Source organism: Palaemon carinicauda, chromosome 1 (genome assembly GCF_036898095.1).
Source record: "Palaemon carinicauda isolate YSFRI2023 chromosome 1, ASM3689809v2, whole genome shotgun sequence".
Classification (NCBI taxonomy): Eukaryota; Metazoa; Arthropoda; class Malacostraca; order Decapoda; family Palaemonidae; genus Palaemon; species Palaemon carinicauda.
Window position 1 is genome coordinate 288,656,169 of NC_090725.1, and position 25,659 is coordinate 288,681,827.

The following is a 25,659-nucleotide window of genomic DNA, read 5'->3' on the forward strand; positions in this document are numbered from 1 at the left end:
GGCAAGTGATTGGGATTTGAATAACAGATCTGACAAATGAGCTGGGTTGTCAGAGAATATGTTATCATTTTTATAGCATAACGATAGGAGGGAGGACAACAGTCGCAAGAAAGCTCGCAAGCCATTGGCTTAAAGTGCCATATTAAATCATCTCATTCCTTCGTTTCCTTTTGCATCAACCCTTCTTCTCTTTCCTCATTTTTCCCCCAATTCTTATTTCCTTTCTATGCTCCAAGTTCACAGCCCTCACTTCCACTCTCTTTATAATCCAAATTCACAAATTCAGTCCACTCCAAGTTACTAAACTCATACCTCAATTTTCGGACAAATACATGTAGGGTGAAGCACCTGCCTAGGAATCTCAAAAGTCTGGGAATCACAACAGTCTGAGAAAGCTATCAAACCCTGGGACTCTCACCTTAAATTGACAACAAAATAACTAATGTACCGGGGACACTTGATGACATAGTCTGACAGCAGCATCAGGTGTTATCAGGAGGAGACAGGGATCATCATATTGAAGGGAAAAAAATTTTAACACTTCTGTTGAGTAGCTAACATTCAGGAAAACTAATAACCAATTTTGGCTAGGTATTAATAATTAATTTTGCTACAAAAATTGTTGTTATGAATGAGGAAATAGTGGGAAAAGAAAAATAAAGATAATTTGCACATAAATCATGAAAAGGGAGGATGGTCATAAAAGATGTAGATATGAAATTAACAGGACAAAAGCCCAGTAAGAAGGACCAAGGAAGCATAAATAAAGGAACTATGTGTAAACCTAGACCTACTAATTTGAGGTTTTGAATAAAGACAGCTGATTTCTTAGCTCTAAGTTCTGTTACCTTTTGATAGTTAGCCTGAGGTTTTTTATGCACTTGGAGAATTATTATGTTACTCTGTGGTAGTTCTAGCCCCAGCTAATAAATGGTCAATTTCTTATTATTTAAAGGTCTCTAAAGTCTTTATAGCAAAACATGTAAATAGGTATGCTGAAGATAATCATTTGGCACCTGGTTTGCAGTTTTCCATTCGGAAAGGCCTTGGAGCATGCTATGCCTTTCTTATAATTTCATATGTTATACAGAATCCTTTGATTGTGGTCAGGAAATTTGTATGATTGGCCTTGATTTTAGTGATACCTTTGACTGTGCTAATCATGAGGCCCTTGTTTTCATACTAAAGCAGATAGTAAGTAAATGTTTTCATGTCATTATTATTGAATTTTCAAGTATGTAATAGATTACAAAGAGTCGTTCTTGATAGGCACCACAGTGATTATAAGGATGTAATGTTCAATGACCTATACCAAGAAGTTATTCTTAATTGTGTTCTTAGGGCCATTAAAATACAGTATATACTGACATCACAATAATTGAGGAGTTTAAGCCATCTGGAAATAGTGTTAAAATTAGGTTATTGACATGAAATTATATATTCTTTTTTATCTTTGCCAACGAAGTTGGGAGGGGGTTATGTTTGCGCCCCTGTTAGTCTGTTTATTTGTGAACAACATCCTAGCCACAATTTTACTTGTAGATTAGTGAAACTTTCAGGGATTAATTTTTATGTTGACACATGGAAGTGATTCAATTCGGAAAGTACTAGGTCAAAGTTAAGGTCGAGCAAAAAGTCGGCCGAAATAACCCTAACCTTAAACCCTACGGTCTAAATTGATTCTGGGAAAAGCAAGCTGGTTTCGAGAAATAAGCTGCCGTGGCGGAGGTCTGCACTCCCAGAGTGCTTTTCTAGTTGAATATCTATTTACTAAAAGTTAATCTAAGTAGATATTATAATAGATTTTGTCTGCATATGACTGTAACAAATTGCAACTAGTTTAGATGTTTGAAATGATAAGCATATCTGAAAAGTTTCCTGGTTTTTTTTTCAGGTTCTCAATTTGGAACAGTTGTTTCCTTGCCGATTTGCGGCCTATTGTGTCAGTCAGATTTCTTAGGAGGATGGCCCTCAGTGTTTTATGTCTTTGGAGTTCTTGGCCTTGTGTGGTTCATCTTTTGGATGCTTTTGGTAAGATTTATTTTTGTTGGATATCAGTTTCAAGTAAACCAATAAATTCCAGATATTCCAGTTGAGTATTTGGTAATTGTGAGTGAGCTACTTTGATTTTCTATAGTATGCAACAAACTATTTAATTATACCGTAGTACAGTAAATCAAATAATCTCTTTTTGAATACTGAAAGTACTTATTGCTCACCAAATGCCGTAGATGCTAACTTTGATATGTGTACTTCTATCAAGGGTAATTCCAACATTAAGTGAAATTTCAGTAATATGTTATTTTCATTAGTAAAATAAATTTTTGAATATACTTACCCGATAATCATGTAGCTGTCAACTCTGTTGCCGACAGAAATCTACGGTCGGGATACGCCAGCGATCGCTATACAGGTGGGGGTGTACACAACAGCGCCATCTGTGGTCAGGTACTCCAGTACTTCTTGTCAACACCACCTCAATTTTTTCCTCGGTCCACTGGTTCTCTATGGGGAGGAAGGGTGGGTCAATTAAATCATGATTATCGGGTAAGTATATTCAAAAATTTATTTTACTAATGAAAATAACATTTTTCAATATTAATCTTACCCGATAATCATGTAGCTGATTCACACCCAGGGTGGTGGGTGGAGACCAGCATACATGTTAAAAAAGAAGCTAAGTATCCCGTATTTTATTTTATTAGTTATTCAAAAATAACATAAAATAAATAAGTACCTGGTAAGGAAGACGACTTGAACCATTACTCTGCCTTTATTAAGTACGTCTTCCTTACTGAGCGTAGCGGTCCTCTTAGGATGCTGAACGACTCTTAGGTGCTGAAGTATAAAGGGCTGCAACCCATACTAAAGGACCTCATCACAACCTTTAACCTCGGCGCTTCTCAAGAAAGAATTGACCACCCGCCAAATCAACAAGGATGTGGAAGGCTTCTTAGCCGACCGTACAACCCATAAAAAGTATTCAAGAGAAAGGTTAAAAAGGTTATGGGATTATGGGAATGTAGTGGCTGAGCCCCCGCCTACTACTGCATTCGTTGCTACGAATGGTCCCAGGGTGTAGCAGTTCTCGTAAAGAGACTGGACATCTTTGAGATAGAATGATGCGAACACTGACTTGCTACTCCAATAGGTTGCATCCATAACACTCTGCAGAGAACGGTTCTGTTTGAAGGCCACTGAAGTAGCCACAGCTCTCACTTCATGTGTCCTTACCTTCAGCAAAGCAAGGTCTTCTTCCTTCAGATGAGAATGTGCTTCCCTAATCAGGAGCCTGAATTAGTAAGAAACTGAGTTCTTAGACCTTGGAAGAGAAGGCTTCTTGATAGCACACCATAAGGCTTCTGATTGTCCTCGTAAAGGTTATGACCTTTTTAGATAGTACCTAAGAGCTCTAACTGGGCAAAGTACTCTCTCCAGTTCGTTCCCCACCAAGTTGGACAGGCTTGGGATCTCGAACGACTTAGGCCAAGGACGTGAAGGAAGCTCGATTTAGCAAAAAACCGAGCTGCAAGGAACATGTAGCCGTTTCAGATGTGAAAACTATGTTCCTGCTGAAGGCGTGGATCTCACTTACTCTTTTAGCTGTTGTCAAGCACACGAGGAAAAGAGTTTTAATGTGAGGTCCTTAAAAGAGGCTGATTGGAGAGGTTCAAATCTTGATGACATAAGGAACCTTAGGACCACGTCTAGATTCCAGCCTGGAGTGGACAACCGACGTTCCTTTGAGGTCTCAAAAGACCTAAGGAGGTCCTGTAGATCTTTGTTGGTGGAAAGATCCAAGCCTCTGTGGCGGAAAACCGCTGCCAACATACTTCTGTAACCCTTGATCGTAGGAGCTGAAAGGGATCTTACGTTCCTTAGATGTAACAGGAAGTCAGCAATCTGGGTTACAGTGGTACTGGTTGAGGAAACTGCATTGGCCTTGTACCAGCTTCGGAAGACTTCCCCTTTAGACTGATAGACTCTGAGAGTGGATGTCCTCCTTGCTCTGGCAATCGCTCTGGCTGCCTCCTTCGAAAAGCCCCTAGCTCTTGAGAGTCTTTCGAAAGTCTGAAGGCAGTCAGACGAAGAGCGTGGAGGTTTGGGTGTACCTTCTTTACGTGAGGTAGACGTAGAAGGTTCACTCCTAGAGGAAGAGTCCTGGGAATGTCGACCAGCCATTGCAGTACCTCTATGAACCATTCTCTCGCGGGCCAGAGCGGAGCCAACCAACGTCAGCCGTGTCCCTTTGCGAGAGGTGAACTTCTGAAGTACCCTGTTGACAATCTTGAACGGCGGGAATGCATACAGGTCGAGATGGGACCAATCCAGCAGAAAAGCATCCACGTGAACTGCTGCTGGGTCTGGAATCGGAGAACAATACAACGGGAGCCTCTAGGTTATCGAGGTAGCGAACAGATCTATGGTTGGCTGACCCCACAGGGCCCAAAGTCTGCTGCAAACATTCTTGTGAAGGGTCCACTCTGTGGGGATGACCTGACCCTTCCGGCTAAGGCGATCTGCCATGACATTCATATCGCCCTGAATGAACCTCGTTACCAGCGTGAGCTTTCGATCTTTTGACCAGATGAGGAGGTCCCTTGCGATCTAGAACAACTTCCACGAATGAGTCCCTCCCTGCTTGGAGATGTAAGCCAAGGCTGTGGTGTTGTCAGAGTCCACCTCCACCACCTTGTTAAGCTGGAGGGACTTGAAGTTTATCAAGGCCAGATGAACCGCCAACAGCTCCTTGCAATTGATGTGAAGTGTCCTTTGCTCCTGATTCCATGTTCCCGAGCATTCCTGTCCGTCCAAAGTCGCACCCCAGCCCGTGTCTGATGCGTCAGAGAAGAGACGGCGGTCGGGTTTCTGAACAGCCAAAGGTAGACTTCCTTGAGAAGAAAGCTGTTCTTTCACCACGTGAGAGTAGACCTCCTCTCTTCGGAAACAGGAACTGAGACCGTCTCTAGCGTCATGTCCTTTATCCAGTGAGCAGCTAGATGATACTGAAGGGGGCGGAGGTGGCGTCTCCCTAACTCGATGAACAGGGCCAGCGATGAAAGTGTCCCTGTTAGACTCATCCACTACTTGACTGAGCATCGGTTCCTTCTCAGCATGCTCTGGATGCATTCTAGGGCTTGGTAGATCCTTGGGGCCGACGGAAAAGCCCGAAAAGCTCGACTCTGAAGATCCATACCCAGGTAGACAATGGTCTGGGATGGGACGAGCTGGGACTCCTCAAAATTGACCAGGAGGCCCAGTTCCTTGGTCAGATCCATAGTCCATCTGAGAATCTCCAGACAGCGATGACTTGTGGGAGCTCTTAAAAGCCAGTCGTCTGACGGAGCCGGACACAAGATCATGGTACTGCTGCACAGTCTGTGAACTGTCAACCATGGGGAAGCGAGGAAGTACAGCGACAACCCGAAGCTGTCTAGACTGTCTGGGTCGTACAGACAACTCCTTATCGGGTTGCTGAGGTTGCCGCACTGCATCACAACAAGTCACTTCTGCTGGTTGTTGAACGTCTTCCCAGTGACACACTGACTCCGTAAACAAAAAATCCTCTAACAAGGACTAAGCTTGGACTGCATGTCTTGCAACAAAGCCCAAGGTCTATGGGAGCAGGTGTGGTAACAGACGGGGTTAGCGACTGAAGTGGAACCATTACCCTCCCTGGAAGCATGTTATGCTTAAATAAAAGTCCATAGGAGGCTAAGCAGCTAAAGGCTCCTCTCCAAATGACAGAGTCCTCAAGGGAATATCAGAAGGAGGGAGAATAGCACTTTCTCATCTACAGGAACCATATCCGAGAAAAGCTAAGTTCTCTCAGTGAGGGTTTCACTGGTGCAAAAGCAGCAGACCAGAAGGCAACGTTATGAAACTGCTTGACAGTCTTGTGAGTTGGCAACAACCAAAGATGTGTGACTGAGGAGCATGCGGTAAGGTATGCAGAGCATGCTGTATGTAGAGCATGCTGTAAGGAAAGCAGAGCATGTTGCATGGCGTGCGGCTTATGCTGCATGGGATGAGGCTCATGCTGCATGGGATGAGGCTCATGCTGCATGGGATGAGGCTCATGCTGCATGGTATGAGGCTCATGCCGCATGCGTTGAGGAGGATGCCGCATAGTATGAGGCTCCTGCCTCATGGGTTGAGGCGGTTGCCGCATAGCATGAGGCTCCTGCCTCATGGTTTGAGGAGGATGCCGCATAGCATGAGGCTCCTCATAGCATGAGGCTCCTGCCTCATGGGTTGAGGAGGATGCCGCATAGCATGAGGCTCCTGCCTCATGGGTTGAGGAGGATGCCGCATAGCATGAGGTTCCTGCCTCATGGGTAGAGGAGGTTGCCGCATAGCATGAGGCTCCTGCCTCATGGGTTGAGGAGGATGCCGCATAGCATGAGGCTCCTCATAGCATGAGGTCCCTGCCTCATGGGTTGAGGAGGATGCCGCATAGCATGAGGCTCCTCATAGCATGAGGCTCCTGCCTCATGGGTTGAGGAGGATGCCGCATAGCATGAGGCTCCTGCCTCATGGTTTGAGGAGGATGCCGCATAGCATGAGGTTCCTGCCTCATGGGTAGAGGAGGTTGCCGCATAGCATGAGGCTCCTGCCTCATGGGTTGAGGAGGATGCCGCATAGCATGAGGCTCCTCATAGCATGAGGCTCCTGCCTCATGGGTAGAGGAGGTTGCCGCATAGCATGAGGCTGCTGCCTCATGGGTGGAGGAGGTTGCCGCAACGCATGAGGCTCCTGCCTCATGGGTGGAGGAGGTTGCCTCAACGCATGAGGCTCCTGCCTCAAGGGTTGAGGAGGTTGCCGCATAGCAAGAGGCTCCTGCCTCAAGGTAAGAGGAGGTTGCTGCATAGCGCTGGTACCTGGCAACTCCCAATGCGGCAGCTCACGCATGGAGGCAGGAGGAGCCTCAACATCATACGTCTGGCAGGGTGGACTGCGCAGAGGTGGAGGAGCGCTCGCAGGAGGAGGTGTGCTAACCTTCTCTGCCTGAAAATCCTGCATCAAAACCGCAAGCTGAGACTGCATTGTCTGCAGCATAGACCACTAGGGTCTATGAAAGACAACAACAAACGGAGCTACTGTCCGTTGAGACTGAGGGTCTAAAACAGCTGGTGCGGCAACAGACGGAGTTACTGCCTGTTGCGGTACCACCTTGCCTCTCTGGGAGGTGTGCAGTTGTCGTACTGCAGCAAGTCCGAACTGACCCAGTGCTAATGGCTACACCTAGGAGTTGGACTTGCGTGGAAGGGACCGACTTGCACTTAAAAGCTGCAAGATTTGGTCCATGGTTTCTGCGAGAAACCTCTTCCGCAGACGAGGAATAAATGGGCTCTCTCGTCTGTGTGTGGGTGGGGTGATCACGTCGGCTACGTGAGTTGGTTACACCCGAAACCACGGAGGGAAACGTCTGTTCGTCGATCAAGGCCTGATGAACCCATAAGTCCTTCGACGTTACTTCTCCCCTGGGCTTGGGAGCTTGTAAGAGGTCCCAGACTAGGCGAACAACTGGCACGAACAGACGAACCCTCGAACGCAACACTGTAACACTTTTGCGCTTATCACTTTATCACTTTTGATTTTCTGTTTGCACTTATTTCACTGAACTCGAAACTTTAAGTGGTTTGTACCTGAAACACGCAATTCTATCCTTCATTAAAAGTTAGTAATCGCGAAAACAGTATTACAATGTAACAGAAAAACATAATGAAAGATAAATAATTCAGTGGCTGGAAAAGAGACTAAACACTAGATCAAATAAACTACGTTTAAAATCTCTCACCGCAAAAAGCCTGGGAACAAGAATAAAACTCTAGAAACGTTTACCTTCTTCCCCTAAAGAGACTAGGGAGAAGAGCAAAAACGATAACAACGTTACCCGCTTGAACGAAACGTTTACCCTCCTCTCTCTCCCTCCGTCTCTATCTCTCTCTCTCTCTCTTTTGACTTAGAACCTGAGAGATGAGCCCAATTATATATATCGTTAAAACATATTATTGTTAAAGGAAAAAAAAACTGAAAGATTTCCCAAATAAAAAGTTCCTTTATTAGAATTAAAACCATTTAAGCTAAGAAAGAATGAACAAAACGCTAGAATCGGTTTACTCTTACTGCAACGTGAAACCGTGAATCTCTCTCTCTATCGTAACGATAGAGCGCAAGTTGAACGTTCTGAACGTCAACAACTGCAGAGACAAAACAAAACGTTAGTTCAACTTTGAAAACAGTACGAGACTATCAAAGAAATTCTTTCAAAAACATTAAAATAGCATAAAATGTTAACAGGTAAAAACGATATGACGGGCTCAAGTTTAATTAACTTCGGTTCCAAGAAAAGACCGCCTACTATTAGGAAAGGTCGCATATTTTAATAAGTTTATAATAAAAGGAAGTTAATCGAAGAGGCCTATAAAAGGCGGAGAGATATAAAATAAATCTATAACTTTGTTAAGCAAAATTAAGAAAGAGAGTCTATACTCTCTTCGACACCAACACTTCCGACTAAGGGAAGGGTCGGCCATTTAAAAGTGAAAGAGAGTTCATACTCTCTTCGTCACCAAAATTAAATCAAATTAATTCCAAAAAACTTGCTAAGCTAATGATAAAGCTTCCTGAATAGCGAAGGCTAAACTCTAGAGCAAATACATCACCAAATCGTGAACAATAACTCCAGAATCAACAGCGTATCCATGTAGGTCTAGCCGGAGGCACGACAGAGGAAAAATTGAGGTGGTGTTGACAAGAAGTACTGGAGTACCTGACCACAGATGGCGCTGTTGTGTACACCCCCACCTGTATAGCGATCGCTGGCGTATCCCGACCGTAGATTTCTGTCGGCAACAGAGTTGACAGCTACATGATTATCGGGTAAGATTAATATTGAAAAGTTTAATGTAATCACTGTGAACTGTTCATGATTTTTTTTTATCTCTAACAGGGTGACTGCAGATAATTTTTAATTTACAGACAAAGTATTTTGGATGTAATTTACAGTAATCAAAAGAAATTCAAAGAAATATATCAGGAGGAAAATTACTGTAAAGTATTGTGATTTTTCTTGTTATTATTTCTTATTAATCTTTATCATCTATTTATTATTAGCTTAACTAGATCATTCCATATAAATACCCAAATCTCATGGAATGACTACATTATTGCTTCAAACTTAATACTGTACTGGCTATTATCATCATTATTACTTGCTAAGCTACAACCCTAGTTGGAAAAGCAGGAGGCTATAAGCCCAAGGGCTCCAACAGGGAAAATAGCCCATTGAGGAAAGGAAATATGTTATTTTCATTAGTAAAATAAATTTTTGAATATACTTACCCGATAATCATGTAGCTGTCAACTCTGTTGCCGACAGAAATCTACGGTCGGGATACGCCAGCGATCGCTATACAGGTGGGGGTGAACACAACAGCGCCATCTGTGGTCAGGTACTCCAGTACTTCTTGTCAACACCACCTCAATTTTTTCCTCGGTCCACTGGTTCTCTATGGGGAGGAAGGGTGGGTCAATTAAATCATGATTATCGGGTAAGTATATTCAAAAATTTATTTTACTAATGAAAATAACATTTTTCAATATTAATCTTATCCGATAATCATGTAGCTGATTCACACCCAGGGTGGTGGGTGGAGACCAGCATACATGTTAACAAAGAAGCTAAGTATCCCGTATTTTATTTTATTAGTTATTCAAAAATAACATAAAATAAATAAGTACCTGGTAAGGAAGACGACTTGAACCATTACTCTGCCTTTATTAAGTACGTCTTCCTTACTGAGCGTAGCGGTCCTCTTAGGATGCTGAACGACTCTTAGGTGCTGAAGTATAAAGGGCTGCAACCCATACTAAAGGACCTCATCACAACCTTTAACCTCGGCGCTTCTCAAGAAAGAATTGACCACCCGCCAAATCAACAAGGATGTGGAAGGCTTCTTAGCCGACCGTACAACCCATAAAAAGTATTCAAGAGAAAGGTTAAAAAGGTTATGGGATTATGGGAATGTAGTGGCTGAGCCCCCGCCTACTACTGCATTCGTTGCTACGAATGGTCCCAGGGTGTAGCAGTTCTCGTAAAGAGACTGGACATCTTTGAGATAGAATGATGCGAACACTGACTTGCTTCTCCAATAGGTTGCATCCATAACACTCTGCAGAGAACGGTTCTGTTTGAAGGCCACTGAAGTAGCCACAGCTCTCACTTCATGTGTCCTTACCTTCAGCAAAGCAAGGTCTTCTTCCTTCAAATGAGAATGTGCTTCCCTAATCAGGAGCCTGAATAGGTAAGAAACTGAGTTCTTAGACCTTGGAAGAGAAGGCTTCTTGATAGCACACCATAAGGCTTCTGATTGTCCTCGTAAAGGTTATGACCTTTTTAGATAGTACCTAAGAGCTCTAACTGGGCAAAGTACTCTCTCCAGTTCGTCCCCCACCAAGTTGGACAGGCTTGGGATCTCGAACGACTTAGGCCAAGGACGTGAAGGAAGCTCGTTTTAGCAAAAAACCGAGCTGCAAGGAACATGTAGCCGTTTCAGATGTGAAAACTATGTTCCTGCTGAAGGCGTGGATCTCACTTACTCTTTTAGCTGTTGTCAAGCACACGAGGAAAAGAGTTTTTAATGTGAGGTCCTTAAAAGAGGCTGATTGGAGAGGTTCAAAACTTGATGACATAAGGAACCTTAGGACCACGTCTAGATTCCAGCCTGGAGTGGACAACCGACGTTCCTTTGAGGTCTCAAAAGACCTAAGGAGGTCCTGTAGATCTTTGTTGGTGGAAAGATCCAAGCCTCTGTGGCGGAAAACCGCTGCCAACATACTTCTGTAACCCTTAATCGTAGGAGCTGAAAGGGATCTTACGTTCCTTAGATGTAACAGGAAGCCAGCAATCTGGGTTACAGTGGTACTGGTTGAGGAAACTGCATTGGCCTTGTACCAGCTTCGGAAGACTTCCCCTTTAGACTGATAGACTCTGAGAGTGGATGTCCTCCTTGCTCTGGCAATCGCTCTGGCTGCCTCCTTCGAAAAGCCCCTAGCTCTTGAGAGTCTTTCGAAAGTCTGAAGGCAGTCAGACGAAGAGCGTGGAGGTTTGGGTGTACCTTCTTTACGTGAGGTAGACGTAGAAGGTCCACTCCTAGAGGAAGAGTCCTGGGAATGTCGACCAGCCATTGTAGTACCTCTATGAACCATTCTCTCGCGGGCCAGAGCGGAGCCAACCAACGTCAGCCGTGTCCCTTTGCGAGAGGCGAACTTCTGAAGTACCCTGTTGACAATCTTGAACGGCGGGAATGCATACAGGTCGAGATGGGACCAATCCAGCAGAAAAGCATCCACGTGAACTGCTGCTGGGTCTGGAATCGGAGAACAATACAACGGGAGCCTCTAGGTTATCGAGGTAGCGAACAGATCTATGGTTGGCTGACCCCACAGGGCCCAAAGTCTGCTGCAAACATTCTTGTGAAGGGTCCACTCTGTGGGGATGACCTGACCCTTCCGGCTAAGGCGATCTGCCATGACATTCATATCGCCCTGAATGAACCTCGTTACCAGCGTGAGCTTTCGATCTTTTGACCAGATGAGGAGGTCCCTTGCGATCTAGAACAACTTCCACGAATGAGTCCCTCCCTGCTTGGAGATGTAAGCCAAGGCTGTGGTGTTGTCAGAGTCCACCTCCACCACCTTGTTAAGCTGGAGGGACTTGAAGTTTATCAAGGCCAGATGAACCGCCAACAGCTCCTTGCAATAGATGTGAAGTGTCCTTAGCTCCTGATTCCATGTTCCCGAGCATTCCTGTCCGTCCAAAGTCGCACCCCAGCCCGTGTCTGATGCGTCAGAGAAGAGACGGCGGTCGGGTTTCTGAACAGCCAAAGGTAGACTTCCTTGAGAAGAAAGCTGTTCTTTCACCACGTGAGAGTAGACCTCCTCTCTTCGGAAACAGGAACTGAGACCGTCTCTAGCGTCATGTCCTTTATCCAGTGAGCCGCTAGATGATACTGAAGGGGGCGGAGGTGGCGTCTCCCTAACTCGATGAACAGGGCCAGCGATGAAAGTGTCCCTGTTAGACTCATCCACTACCTGACTGAGCATCGGTTCCTTCTCAGCATGCTCTGGATGCATTCTAGGGCTTAGTAGATCCTTGGGGCCGACGGAAAAGCCCGAAAAGCTCGACTCTGAAGATCCATACCCAGGTAGACAATGGTCTGGGATGGGACGAGCTGGGACTCCTCAAAATTGACCAGGAGGCCCAGTTCCTTGGTCAGATCCATAGTCCAACTGAGAATCTCCAGACAGCGACGACTTGTGGGAGCTCTAAAAAGCTAGTCGTCTGACGGAGACGGACACGAGATCATGGTACTGCTGCACAGTCTGTGAACTGTCAACCATGGGGAAGCGAGGAAGTACAGCGACAACCCGAAGCTGTCTAGACTGTCTGGGTCGTACAGACAACTCCTTATCGGGTTGCTGAGGTTGCCGCACTGCGTCACAACAAGTCACTTCTGCTGGTTGTTGAACGTCTTCCCAGTGACACACTGACTCCGTAAACAAAAAATCCTCTAACAAGGACTAAGCTTGGACTGCATGTCTTGTAACAAAGCTCAAGGTCTATGGGAGCAGGTGTGGTAACAGACGGGGTTAGCGACTGAAGTGGAACCATTACCCTCCCTGGAAGCATGTTATGCTTAAATAAAAGTCCATAGGAGGCTAAGCAGCTAAAGGCTCCCCTCCAAATGACAGAGTCCTCAAGGGAATATCAGAAGGAGGGAGAATAGCACTTTCTCATCTACAGGAACCATATCCGAGAAAAGCTAAGTTCTCTCAGTGAGGGTTTCACTGGTGCAAAAGCAGCAGACTAGAAGGCAACGTTATGAAACTGCTTGACAGTCTAGTGAGTTGGCAACAACCAAAGATGTGTGACTGAGGAGCATGCGGTAAGGTATGCAGAGCATGCTGTATGCAGAGCATGCTGTATGTAGAGCATGCTGTAAGGTAAGCAGAGCATGTTGCATGGCGTGCGGCTTATGCTGCATGGGATGAGGCTCATGCTGCATGGGATGAGGCTCATGCTGCATGGTATGAGGCTCATGCTGCATGGGATGAGGCTCATGCTGCAAGGGATGAGGCTCATGCCGCATGCGTTGAGGAGGATGCCGCATAGTATGAGGCTCCTGCCTCATGGGTTGAGGCGGTTGCCGCATAGCATGAGGCTCCTGCCTCATGGTTTGAGGAGGATGCCGCATAGCATGAGGCTCCTCATAGCATGAGACTCCTGCCTCATGGGTTGAGGAGGATGCCGCATTGAGGAGGATGCCGCATAGCATGAGGCTCCTGCCTCATGGGTAGAGGAGGTTGCCGCATAGCATGAGGCTCCTGCCTCATGGGTTGAGGAGGATGCCGCATAGCATGAGGCTCCTCATAGCATGAGGTCCCTGCCTCATGGGTTGAGGAGGATGCCGCATAGCATGAGGCTCCTCATAGCATGAGGCTCCTGCCTCATGGGTTGAGGAGGATGCCGCATAGCATGAGGCTCCTGCCTCATGGTTTGAGGAGGATGCCGCATAGCATGAGGCTCCTCATAGCATGAGGCTCCTGCCTCATGGTTAGAGGAGGTTGCCGCATAGCATGAGGTTCCTGCCTCAAGAGTTGCGTCTGCCTCAAGGGTTGAGGAGGTAGCTGCGCAGAGAGAGGCTCTTGCCTCAAGAGTTGAGGCGGTTGCCGCATAGCATGAGGCTGCTGCCTCAAGGATGGTGGAGGTTGCCGCAACGCATGAGGCTGCTGCCTCAAGGATGGAGGAGGTTGCCGCAACGCATGAGGCTCCTGCCTCATGGTTAGAGGAGGTTGCTGCAAAGCATGAGGCTCCTGCCTCAAGGGTTGAGGAGGTTGCCGCATAGCAAGAGGCTCTTGCCTCAAGGAAAGTGGAGGTTGCTGCATAGCGCTGGTACCTGGCAACTCCCAATGCGGCAGCTCACGCATGGAGGCAGGAGGAGCCTCAACATCATACGTCTGGCAGGGTGGACTGCGCAGAGGTGGAGGAGCGCTCGCAGGAGGAGGTGTGCTAACCTTCTCTGCCTGAAACTCCTGCATCAACACCGCAAGCTGAGACTGCATTGTCTGCAGCATAGACCACTAGAGTCTAAGAAAGACAACAACAAACGGAGCTACTGTCCGTTGAGACTGAGGGTCTAAAACAGCTGGTGCGGCAACAGACGGAGTTACTGCCTGTTGCGGTACACCTTGCCTCTCTGGGAGGTGTGCAGTTGTCGTACTGCAGCAAGTCCGAACTGACCCAGTGCTAATGGCTCCACCTAGGAGTTGGACTTGCGCGGAAGGGACCGACTTGCACTTAAAAGCTGCAATATTTGGTCCATGGTTTCTGCGAGAAACCTCTTCCGCAGACGAGGAATAAATGGGCTCTCTCGTCTTTGTGTGGGTGGGGTGATCACGTCGGTTACGTGAGTTGGTTACACCCGAAACCACGGAGGGAAACGTCTGTTCGTCGATCAAGGCCTGATGAACCCATAAGTCCTTCGACGTTACTTCTCCCCTGGGCTTGGGAGCTTGTAAGAGGTCCCAGACTAGGCGAACAACTGGCACGAACAGACGAACCCTCGAACGCAACACTGTAACACTTTGCGCTTATCACTTTATCACTTTTGATTTTCTGTTTGCACTTATTTCACTGAACTCGAAACTTTAAGTGGTTTGTACCTGAAACACGCAATTCTATCCTTCATTAAAAGTTAGTAATTTGCGAAAACAGTATTACAACGTAACAGAAAAACATAATGAAAGATAAATAATTCAGTGGCTGGAAAAGAGACTAAACACTAGATCAAATAAACTACGTTTAAAATCTCTCACCGCATAAAGCCTGGGAACAAGAATAAAACTCTAGAAACGTTTACCTTCTTCCCCTAAAGAGACTAGGGAGAAGAGCAAAAACGATAACAACGTTACCCGCTTGAACGAAACGTTTATCCTCCTCTCTCTCCCTCCGTCTCTATCTCTCTCTCTCTCTCTCTTGACTTAGAACCTGAGAGATGAGCCCAATTATATATATCGTTAAAACATATTATTGTTAAAGGAAAAAAACTGAAAGATTTCCCAAATAAAAAGTTCCTTTATTAGAATTAAAACCATTTAAGCTAAGAAAGAATGAACAAAACGCTAGAATCGGTTTACTCTTACTGCAACGTGACACCGTGAATACTCTCTCTCTATCGTAACGATAGAGCGCAAGTTGAACGTTCTGAACGTCAACAACTGCAGAGACAAAACAAAACGTTAGTTCAACTTTGAAAACAGTACGAGACTATCAAAGAAATTCTTTCAAAAACATTAAAATAGCATAATATGTTAACAGGTAAAAACGAAATGACGGGCTCAATGTTAATTAACTTCGGTTCCAAGAAAAGACCGCCTACTATTAGGAAAGGTCGAAAATAAACAAATATAAAAATTAATTTTAATAAGTTTATAATAAAAGGAAGTTAATCGAAGAGGCCTATAAAAGGCGGAGAGATATAAAATAACTCTATAACTTTTGTTAAGCAAAATTAAGAAAAAGAGTCTATACTCTCTTCGACACCAACACTTCCGTCTAAGGGAAGGGTCGGCCATTAAAAGTGAAAGAGAGTTCATACTCTCTTCGTCACCAAAATTAAATAAAAAATTAAATCAAATTAATTCCAAAAACTTGCTAAGCTAATGATAAAGCTTCCTGAATAGCGAAGGCTAAACTCTAGAGCGAATACATCACCAAATCGTGAGCAATAACTCCAGAATCAACAGCGTATCCATGTAGGTCTAGCCGGAGGCACGACAGAGGAAAAATTGAGGTGGTGTTGACAAGAAGTACTGGAGTACCTGACCACAGATGGCGCTGTTGTGTTCACCCCCACCTGTATAGCGATCGCTGGCGTATCCCGACCGTAGATTTCTGTCGGCAACAGAGTTGACAGCTACATGATTATCGGGTAAGATTAATATTGAAAAAAGGAAAATACAAGAGAAGTAATTACCAATTAAAGTAAAATATTTTAAGAACTGTAACATTAAAATATATCCTTCATATGTGAACTATGTAAACTAAAAATCAAGAGGAAGAGAGATAAGATAGAATAGAGTGTCCGAGTGTTCCTTCAAGCAAGAGAGCTCTACCCCAAGACAGTGGAAGACCATGGTACAGAGGCTATAACACTATCCAAGACCAGAGAACAATGGTTTGATTTTGGAGTGTCCTTCACCGAGAGGAGCTGCTTACCATAGCTAAGGAGTCTCTTCTACCCTTACCAAGAAGAAAGTAGCCACTGAACAATTACATTGCAGTAGTGAACTCCTTGAGCAAAGAAGAATTGTTTGGTAATCTCATTGTTGTTAGATGTATGAGGACAGAGGAGAATACGTAAGGAATAGGCCAGACTATTCGGTGTATTTGTAGGCAAAAGGAAAATGAGCTGTAACCAGAGATAAGAATACAATGTAGTACTGTCTGGCCAGTCAAAGGACCCAAACTCTAGCAGTAGTATCTCAACAGGTAGCTAGAGAGAAATCAAGTGTCACTTAGCCCCTTTATGTCGATGAGCCACTTCCTTGGTTTTCCCTTCTCAGCGCTGAGCCAATAAATAGGATCACTTCAAATTCCCCAAGAACAAAGTCAGTAGGTGGGTGGAAGGTCAATCAACTGGCTGAAAACTTGCCCTGGGATTGCCACATTCAAGTTTAAGGAATTTTAGGATGGGGATCCTGATACCTCGTGAACCTGTTGGTCTTAATACTGTGCAATACTGTTCAGTGAGCGAGAGACCACTCTGTGATTATGTTTAGGTTTCTGTATAACCTCAGGTTTGACATTACAGTACGTATATGCAATGACACCTAAAACGCCCAACTCCCCCTTGCTGGGAGACTGGGAACGTGATGAAATATGTAGGAATGTGAGAACCAAGAAATATTTAGGCAACTTGCAAAATGGGGCTTACCTACAGCAAGGGAAGCCAGTTTGCAGGGCCTCCAATGCTGTACCCCCAGAGAGGGGAAAATGAAGAAAAGAAAATGCCATTCATTTCTTTACATTGACCTTAGACTAAAACTGAAACCTCTGCCTTTGACCAACTGTTAAATGTCCTATAAGGAACTAAGGAAGGCAACGCTGAACAGCCACCATAGGGCCTAGAGAGAACAAATGTAGGAACCTGTGTGCCATGCCTTGTAGGTAGTGGTCAGAGAAGCCATTAAAAACACCTGCGACAGAGAAGCTCCTATTGAATGCTAGGGACATGTTTATGCCCGACGTTATGAACTCTGGGCCATCGCTTTTAACAAATGGACGAAGCAGTTAGAGCACAGTCAATGATCTGTCTGAAACAAGAAGGAATTTGTTTCTTGAAACCTTGCTCTTGACCCTGCCCATGCTGACCAACTGTTGATTGTTGTGCTGGAAATTTCCTCTTTTACACTTGAGGTAGCGCCCTCACAGGATTTTGTAACAGTTGATCCGTGTCATCCGTTACTTCTTGTAGTCTTGTAATCTGGAAGGGTTCAAACCTAGGGACCGCTGTTGCCGAATTTTGAGTTTCAGCTATAAAATCAGAGACGAGACTGAAAGTAAACTGGGTCCATCCCGTTGAATGGGCCATGACAAAGAAGAGACCAGCAACTCACTGAACCTCTTGCAACAGTTAGGGTGAGAAGGAAGTGATACAACACTTGACTCAGTGGCTTTTAAGGAGATCCTTTCAGGGAACAGAGAACTTTGGTCATGTTCCAAGGATGAGGACTCACTATCAACTGAGGGAAAATTAGCTCTGCAATAGCACCTTCTTCAGCCTACCAGAACTCCAAATAAAATAAAATACAGTTGGACTCCATAGTAGAAGAATAGGTCAGGACTTCAGTTTTTGAACCAAGTCCTCATAGACAACATTTTATGTGCCATATTTGATAATGTACCTTTACCTTATTACCCCTTTCTACCCCTGTTTCAAAGATAATAGTAATCATAATAATAATAACTGGTCTTGGGTTCACTTACAAACAATTCTGTCAATTTACTACGCACTATTAGGGATTCACTAATAGAGTCAAACTTAAGTCTTCTGTAAATATAAGGCGAGATGGTGGGGAGTGGGATTTCCACAATTTGGGACGATTTAGCATGAGTATTAGTTTTGGCATATTTTTCCAAGTGATATACTGCATTAGAGAAGAATGCTAATGTGAATGTGGTAGCTAGTAGAGTACTTCCTCCAAAGTTGTGGAGGTTAGCATGAATTCTTCTTGTTCATTTTCTCATTTATTGAATTTATATAATTCTCAATCATATACTAGAAATGATGTTTCTCAAGGCCAGGAGAAAGGGATGGAGAACTTATAGGGTAGATACGATTCTGAGGATGAAGCTCCTTTTGTATTTTTACCAAAGACCATAGGAGGGGCAAATCCAGAAAATGGACAAGTTCTTACTGACTCAAGTTATTCATCAATGTCTGCTCAATCTAAAATGGAGAAGCTTCTCTGCTTCTATGGTAATCCTGTAATTATTTAATCTGTATCAAAATTTGAAAATTTTCTGATTTGCATATAAAAAATTTAATAAAATCACAGAAAAATGTAAAAACTATAAAGCCCCAGGCTGTTATCAACGGATAGTCAAGAAAGACTAGTTAGCCATGCCTTACATTTCCAAACGTTAGCATTTAAAATAACGTGGAAACTATTGGTGGTGCAAGAATTAAATATGCAGGTGACTAATTATTACATGAAGTGTAACAGTAAAGATTCCGGTACAACTTTTCATGATTAACAGCAGTGTTCTATCACTTATGTTACCATGTTAGGAATACTTCTTGCATAGTTTCCTGCCTGTGTGGCATGTTTACAGAAATAACACTGAAGGTTTTTAGCAGCATTCGTTTAGATAAAACCGCCTTTGTGCCTTTTAAATTTTCATTACCGTACTTCCCTTTGGTCTCTTCATAGCTGTCCAGCTTCTTACTTTGCTAAATTGTTCAACTATTATTTAGAGACAAATAATTTGGTTGGACCCTTTGAGTCTAGAATCATGACTATGGTTTCATTAATTCAACTTATAGTAAAAATTTATCTTGTTTCAGATATCAAACACACCTGAATCTCATCCTACAATATCTTTGGAGGAAAAAATCTACATACAAACAACTTTAAACCATGCTGTTAATGAAAAGGTGATTATAAAATTATCACTTTCTTGGATAATTGCAAAAGTATTGATTTTCTCTAGTATTAAGGTGAAAGGCGCATGTAGGCAGTCTCATAAGTTACTATTGGTATAGATATCAAAATCTTTAATGTTCATTCTCACTTTCAGAGTCCAAGGATTCCATGGAAGCACATTCTCACGTCAATGCCATTTTGGGCCATATTTGTTGTTCACATTGCACAGAATTGGGGATTCTACTGTCTCCTTACTGAGCTTCCAACATACATGAAAAATATATTGCACTACAAATTAGCTGATGTAAGTAATCAACAGTTTTTATTTATTAGAATTCTGTAAAGTAGGGACTTTATAAAAAAAAAAAAAAAAAAAAAAAAAAAAAAAAAAAAAAAAAAAAAAAAAAAAAAAAAAAAAAAAAACCAACCAACCGAGATTACCTCATGCATTTTTAGGTGTAAAAAAGCAGGAATCTTATTTTAGAAAAATGTCAAGCTACATTTGTGCTTAAATAAAAGTTTGAATTGGGATGTTCATAAACAGTTGGACAAAACTTATCTACCAAGGCTAAGAGATAAAGCTCATGGCCTTAGAAAGGTAAATATTGTACATACTATTAAATTTTACCAAAAAGTTATCCTTAAATAATTTTTAAGTAAACACAGTGGCAGTGCACTTCGATGTTTGCTACATATGACGTAATTGAAGTCAAGTTTGATTTCAATAACACTAATGAACCCTGTGTTCATTAGTGGCAGAAGGGAAACTGTTAAGATAAATGTATTTTAGACTAGATAATTATTTTTGGTATTGTTGATTTATGGTAATATTTTCAAAAAAGAGTGACCAATTATTATAAAATTGGTAGATATGAATTAGTTTTTTAATAAAATTTGTTTGGATAGAAATTTATATAGGTCACCATGATAATTCTCGAATTTAAGTGGTATGCAAATTATAGTAGGAGGTCCAAGATGTACCAGGTATATATCCTAAGTTAAATGCAAAGATAAGGGAATAACTTTAGAATTTGAACATATTTACCCTAATTTTATTATACTATACTGTACTAGTTTGGGGTGGTTATTGGAAACGTTCCTGCCACGCGATTGCCACACTTGCACTCAAGTCCCACTCAAGCTCGACAGTTTGTTTAGGGTTTGCAATCTTACCCTCCTTGTGAGCTAAGGATGGAGAGTTTGAGGGAGCCTATAGGTCTACCTGCTGAGGTAGCAGCAGCTATTGCCTGTCCCTCCTTGGTCCTTGCTTGGGTGGTGAAGGCTTGGACACTGATCATATGTATATCCAGTCAGTATCTAGGCCCTAGAGTTTAGGGCATTATCGTACTAGCTAAGGCAATGTCACTGTCCCTTGCCTCTTCCTTTCATGAGTGACCTTTAAACCTTTGTACCCGTACCACTGTCCCTCCAACCCGGACAATCTGGTATTCAGCAATCAGCTCCAGGGAAGTTTCATTGAAATAACCTTAAAATTTATGATAAAATTATTTCAATTTTTGCTTGAAATTCATTGAAGTTTCCACCATCCACCCCACTCAGTGATTGTAAATTCTTTCCACATACTATACCAATCAATCAGAAGAATGGTGGTAGATTGGGGGAAAGATGTTTGGTGATATTGGTGTTCCATTCCTTTATTTACTTTAGCGTTCCACACCACAGTATCTTTCCAGTGGGAACAAAGAGTGATGAATACTGTACATAATTCAGAAGTTTTGTTTTTTATATTTTCATAGCTCAATAAAGCTTTTCTAGTGAATAATAATTAGCAGTGAACTTCAGATGAGTAGTAAAATAATCAATTTTATCATGAAATTTAAGTTAACACTGATGCATTGGTGGCACTTCATGCATTTGACATAGCCTACTCAAACTAATGTAAAAGTAACAAAGTTATAGATTTACTGTATATCTCTATAAAATAGGGATTAATTGTTTATGTATGTAAGTAGCAATGATATACAGTAAGCATTTGAAAGAAAAATGAGGAAGAGGAAATAGGCAATAAGGTTTTAATTAAATGTACTGTATACTTTTATCTGGATTTATGCAGCATAAATATGGCCATACCTTTTAAAAATTATTAATGATTGTTTTGTACCATTTTCACACAAAAAGTAATCATTTTTGGATTGACAGCAGGGAAGTGCCTTAGCCTTTGTACCATGGTCTTCCACTGACTTGGGTTAGAGTTCTCTTGCTTGAGGGTACACTCAGGCACACTGTTCTATCTTTCATCTTATATCTCTTCCACATGTTTTGTTAAAGTTTTTATAGTTTATAAAGTGATATTTATTTTAACATTATTGCTCTTCTTAAAATATTTTATTTTTCCTTGTTTCCTTTCCTCACTGAGCTATTTTCCCTGTTGGAGCCCCTGGGCTTGTAGCATCCTGCTTTTCCAACTAGGGTTGTAGCTTAGCAAGTAATAATAATAATAATAACAGTGTCTCATAAAATCTAATATTCACTCAGAGGCCATTTGTACACTTATCTGAAACCAAGGGCCAAATGAAGAATAGAAGCATCCATAAAAGCAGGTGTTAAGGAATACCTCTGGGCAGAAAAGTTAGCTCATACATACCTCTTAATGGCACTTTAGTTCTTTTCTAAAATTAAAATCTATTACAGTATTTCCATACTAAGTTTTGTTAAGTAAAATGTTATTTTCATTAGTAAAATAAATTTTTGAATATACTTACCCGATGATCATGTAGCTGTCAACTCCGTTGCCCGACAGAAATCTACGGTCGGGATACGCCAGCGATCGCTATACAGGTGGGGGTGTACTCAACAGCGCCATCTGTGGTCAGGTACTCAAGTACTTTTTGTCAACAAGACCTCAATTTTCTCCTCGGTCCACTGGTTCTCTATGGGGAGGAAGGGCGGGTCCTTTAAATCATGATCATCGGGTAAGTATATTCAAAAATTTATTTTACTAATGAAAATAACATTTTTCAATATTAATCTTACCCGATGATCATGTAGCTGATTCACACCCAGGGTGGTGGGTGGAGACCAGCATACATGTTAACAAAGAAGCTAAGTATCCCGTATTTCATTTTATTAGTTATTCAAAATAACAATATAAAATAAATAAGTACCTGGTAAGGAAGTCGACTTGAACCATTACTCTGCCTTTATTAAGTACGTCTTCCTTACTGAGCGTAGCGGTCCTCTTAGGATGCTGAACGACTCTTAGGTGCTGAAGTATAAAGGGCTGCAACCCATACTAAAGGACCTCATCACAACCTCTAACCTAGGCGCTTCTCAAGAAAGAATTGACCACCCGCCAAATCAACCAGGATGCGGAAGGCTTCTTAGCCGACCGTACAACCCAAAAACAACAATAAAAAGTATTCAAGAGAAAGGTTAAAAAGGTTATGGGATTATGGGAATGTAGTGGCTGAGCCCTCACCTACTACTGCACTCGCTGCTACGAATGGTCCCAGGGTGTAGCAGTTCTCGTAAAGAGACTGGACATCTTTGAGATAGAATGATGTGAACACTGACTTGCTTCTCCAATAGGTTGCATCCATAACACTCTGCAGAGAACGGTTCTGTTTGAAGGCCACTGAAGTAGCCACAGCTCTCACTTCATGTGTCCTTACCTTCAGCAAAGCAAGGTCTTCTTCCTTCATATGAGAATGAGCTTCTCTAATCAGAAGCCTGATGTAGTAAGAAACTGCGTTCTTAGACATTGGTAGCGAAGGCTTCTTAACAGCACACCATAAGGCTTCTGATTGTCCTCGTAAGGGTTTTGACCTTTTTAGATAGTACTTAAGAGCTCTGACTGGGCAAAGTACTCTCTCCAGTTCGTTACCCACCAAGTTGGACAGGCTAGGGATCTCGAACGATTTAGGCCAAGGACGTGAAGGAAGCTCGTTTTTAGCCAAAAAACCGAGCTGCAAGGAACATGTAGCCGTTTCCGATGTGAAACCTATGTTCCTGCTGAAGGCGTGGATCTCACTTACTCTTTTAGCTGTTGCTAGGCATACGAGGAAAAGAGTTTTTAATGTGAGGTCCTTAAAAGAGGCTGATTGGAGCGGTTCAAATCTAGATGACATCAGGAACCTTAGGACCACGTCTAGATTCCAGCCTGGAGTGGACAACCGACGTTCCTTAGAGGTCTCAAAAGACCTAAGGAGGTCCTGTAGATCTTTGTTGGTGGAAAGATCCAAGCCTCTGTGGCGGAAAACCGCTGCCAACATACTTCTGTAACCCTTGATCGTAGGAGCTGATAGGGATCTAACGTTCCTTAGATGTAACAGGAAGTCAGCAATCTGGGTTACAGTGGTACTGGTTGAGGAAACTGCATTGGCCTTGCACCAGCTTCGGAAGACTTACCATTTAGATTGATAGACTCTGAGAGTGGATGTCCTCCTTGCTCTGGCAATCGCTCTGGCTGCCTCCTTCGAAAAGCCTCTAGCTCTTGAGAGTCTTTCGATAGTCTGAAGGCAGTCAGACGAAGAGCGTGGAGGTTTGGGTGTACCTTCTTTACGTGAGGTTGACGCAGAAGGTCCACTCTTAGAGGGAGAGTCCTGGGAACGTCGACCAGCCATTGCAGTACCTCTGTGAACCATTCTCTCGCGGGCCAGAGGGGAGCAACCAACGTCAGCCGTGTCCCTTTGTGAGAGGCGAATTTCTGAAGTACCCTGTTGACAATCTTGAACGGCGGGAATGCATACAGGTCGAGATGGGACCAATCCAGCAGAAAGGCATCCACGTGAACTGCTGCTGGGTCTGGAATCGGAGAACAATACAATGGGAGCCTCTTGGTCATCGAGGTAGCGAACAGATCTATGGTTGGCTGACCCCACAGGGTCCAAAGTCTGCTGCAAACATTCTTGTGAAGGGTCCACTCTGTGGGGATGACCTGACCCTTCCGGCTGAGGCGATCTGCCATGACATTCATATCGCCCTGAATGAACCTCGTTACCAGCGTGAGCCTTCGATCTTTTGACCAAATGAGGAGGTCCCTTGCGATCTCGAACAACTTCCTCGAATGAGTCCCCCCCTGCTTGGAGATGTAAGCCAAGGCTGTGGTGTTGTCGGAGTCCACCTCCACCACCTTGTTTAGCTGGAGGGACTTGAAGTTTATTAAGGCCAGATGAACCGCCAACAACTCCTTGCAATTGATGTGAAGTGTCCTTTGCTCCTGATTCCATGTTCCCGAGCATTCCTGTCCGTCCAATGTCGCACCCCAGCCCGAGTCTGATGCGTCCGAGAAGAGACGGTGGTCGGGGGTCTGAACAGCTAACGAAAGACCTTCCTTGAGAAGAATGCTGTTCTTCCACCACGTTAGAGTAGACCTCATCTCTTCGGAAACAGGAACTGAGACCGTCTCTAGCGTCATGTCCTTTATCCAGTGAGCAGCCAGATGATACTGAAGGGGGCGGAGGTGGTCTCCCTAACTCGATGAACAGGGCTAGCGATGAAAGTGTCCCTGTTAGACTCATCCACTGCCTTACTGAGCATCGGTTCCTTCTCAGCATGCTCAGGATGCACTCTAGGGCTTGGTTGATCCTTGGGGCCGACGGAAAAGCCCGAAAAGCTCGACTCTGAATCTCCATACCCAGGTAAACAATGGTCTGGGATGGGACGAGCTGGGACTTCTCTAAATTGACCAGGAGGCCCAGTTCCTTGGTCAGATCCATAGTCCATCTGAGATTCTCCAGACAGCGACGACTTGTGGGAGCTCTTAAAAGCCAGTCGTCTAAATAGAGGGAGGCTCTGATGTCTGCTAGGTGAAGGAATTTCGCAATATTCCTCATCAGTCGCGTAAACACAAGAGGTGCCGTGCTTAGGCCAAAGCACAGGGCTTGGAACTGGTACACAACCTTTCCAAAGACGAATCTTAGGAAAGGTTGGGAGTCTGGATGGATGGGGACGTGAAAGTATGCGTCTTTCAGGTCTAACGAGACCATCCAGTCCTCCTGCCTGACCGCTGCTAGGACCGACTTCGTCGTCTCCATCGTGAACGTCTGCTTGGTGACATAAGCATTGAGAGCACTGACGTCCAGCACCGGTCTCCAACCTCCTGTCTTCTTGGCTACCAGGAAGAGACGGTTGTAAAAGCCCGGGGATTGATGATCCCGGACTATGACCACTGCTTCCTTTTGTAGCAAGAGCGACACCTCTTGTTGCAATGCTAGCCTCTTGTCCTTCTCCTTGTAGTTGGGAGAGAGGTTGATGGGAGATGTAGCTAGAGGGGGATTGAGGCAGAACGGAATTCTGTATCCCTCCCTTAGCCACTTCACAGACTGAGTGTCTGCACCTCTGCTCTCCCAAGCTTGCCAGAAGGTCTTGAGTCTGGCTCCTACTGCTGTCTGGAGAGGAAGGCAGTCAAAACTTGCCTTTTGCGGACTTGGAACCCTTCTTGGACTTGCCACGGTGACTGTCTGCACGGGTACCTCCTCTGCT

General features: G+C 43.8%; 1 protein-coding gene across 2 annotated transcripts in view; it reads left to right on the forward strand.

Moving 5' to 3' along the window:
- LOC137657611 (putative inorganic phosphate cotransporter) overlaps window positions 1-25,659 on the forward strand; it is a 90,036-nt gene that overhangs the window by 34,576 nt on the left and 29,801 nt on the right. For both annotated transcript variants that reach the window (XM_068391980.1, XM_068391974.1), the window contains 3 exons: window positions 1,895-2,031; window positions 19,137-19,226; window positions 19,370-19,519. In XM_068391980.1, the coding sequence (XP_068248081.1) occupies window positions 1,895-2,031; window positions 19,137-19,226; window positions 19,370-19,519 (377 nt within the window). The remainder of the gene's footprint in view (window positions 1-1,894; window positions 2,032-19,136; window positions 19,227-19,369; window positions 19,520-25,659) is intronic.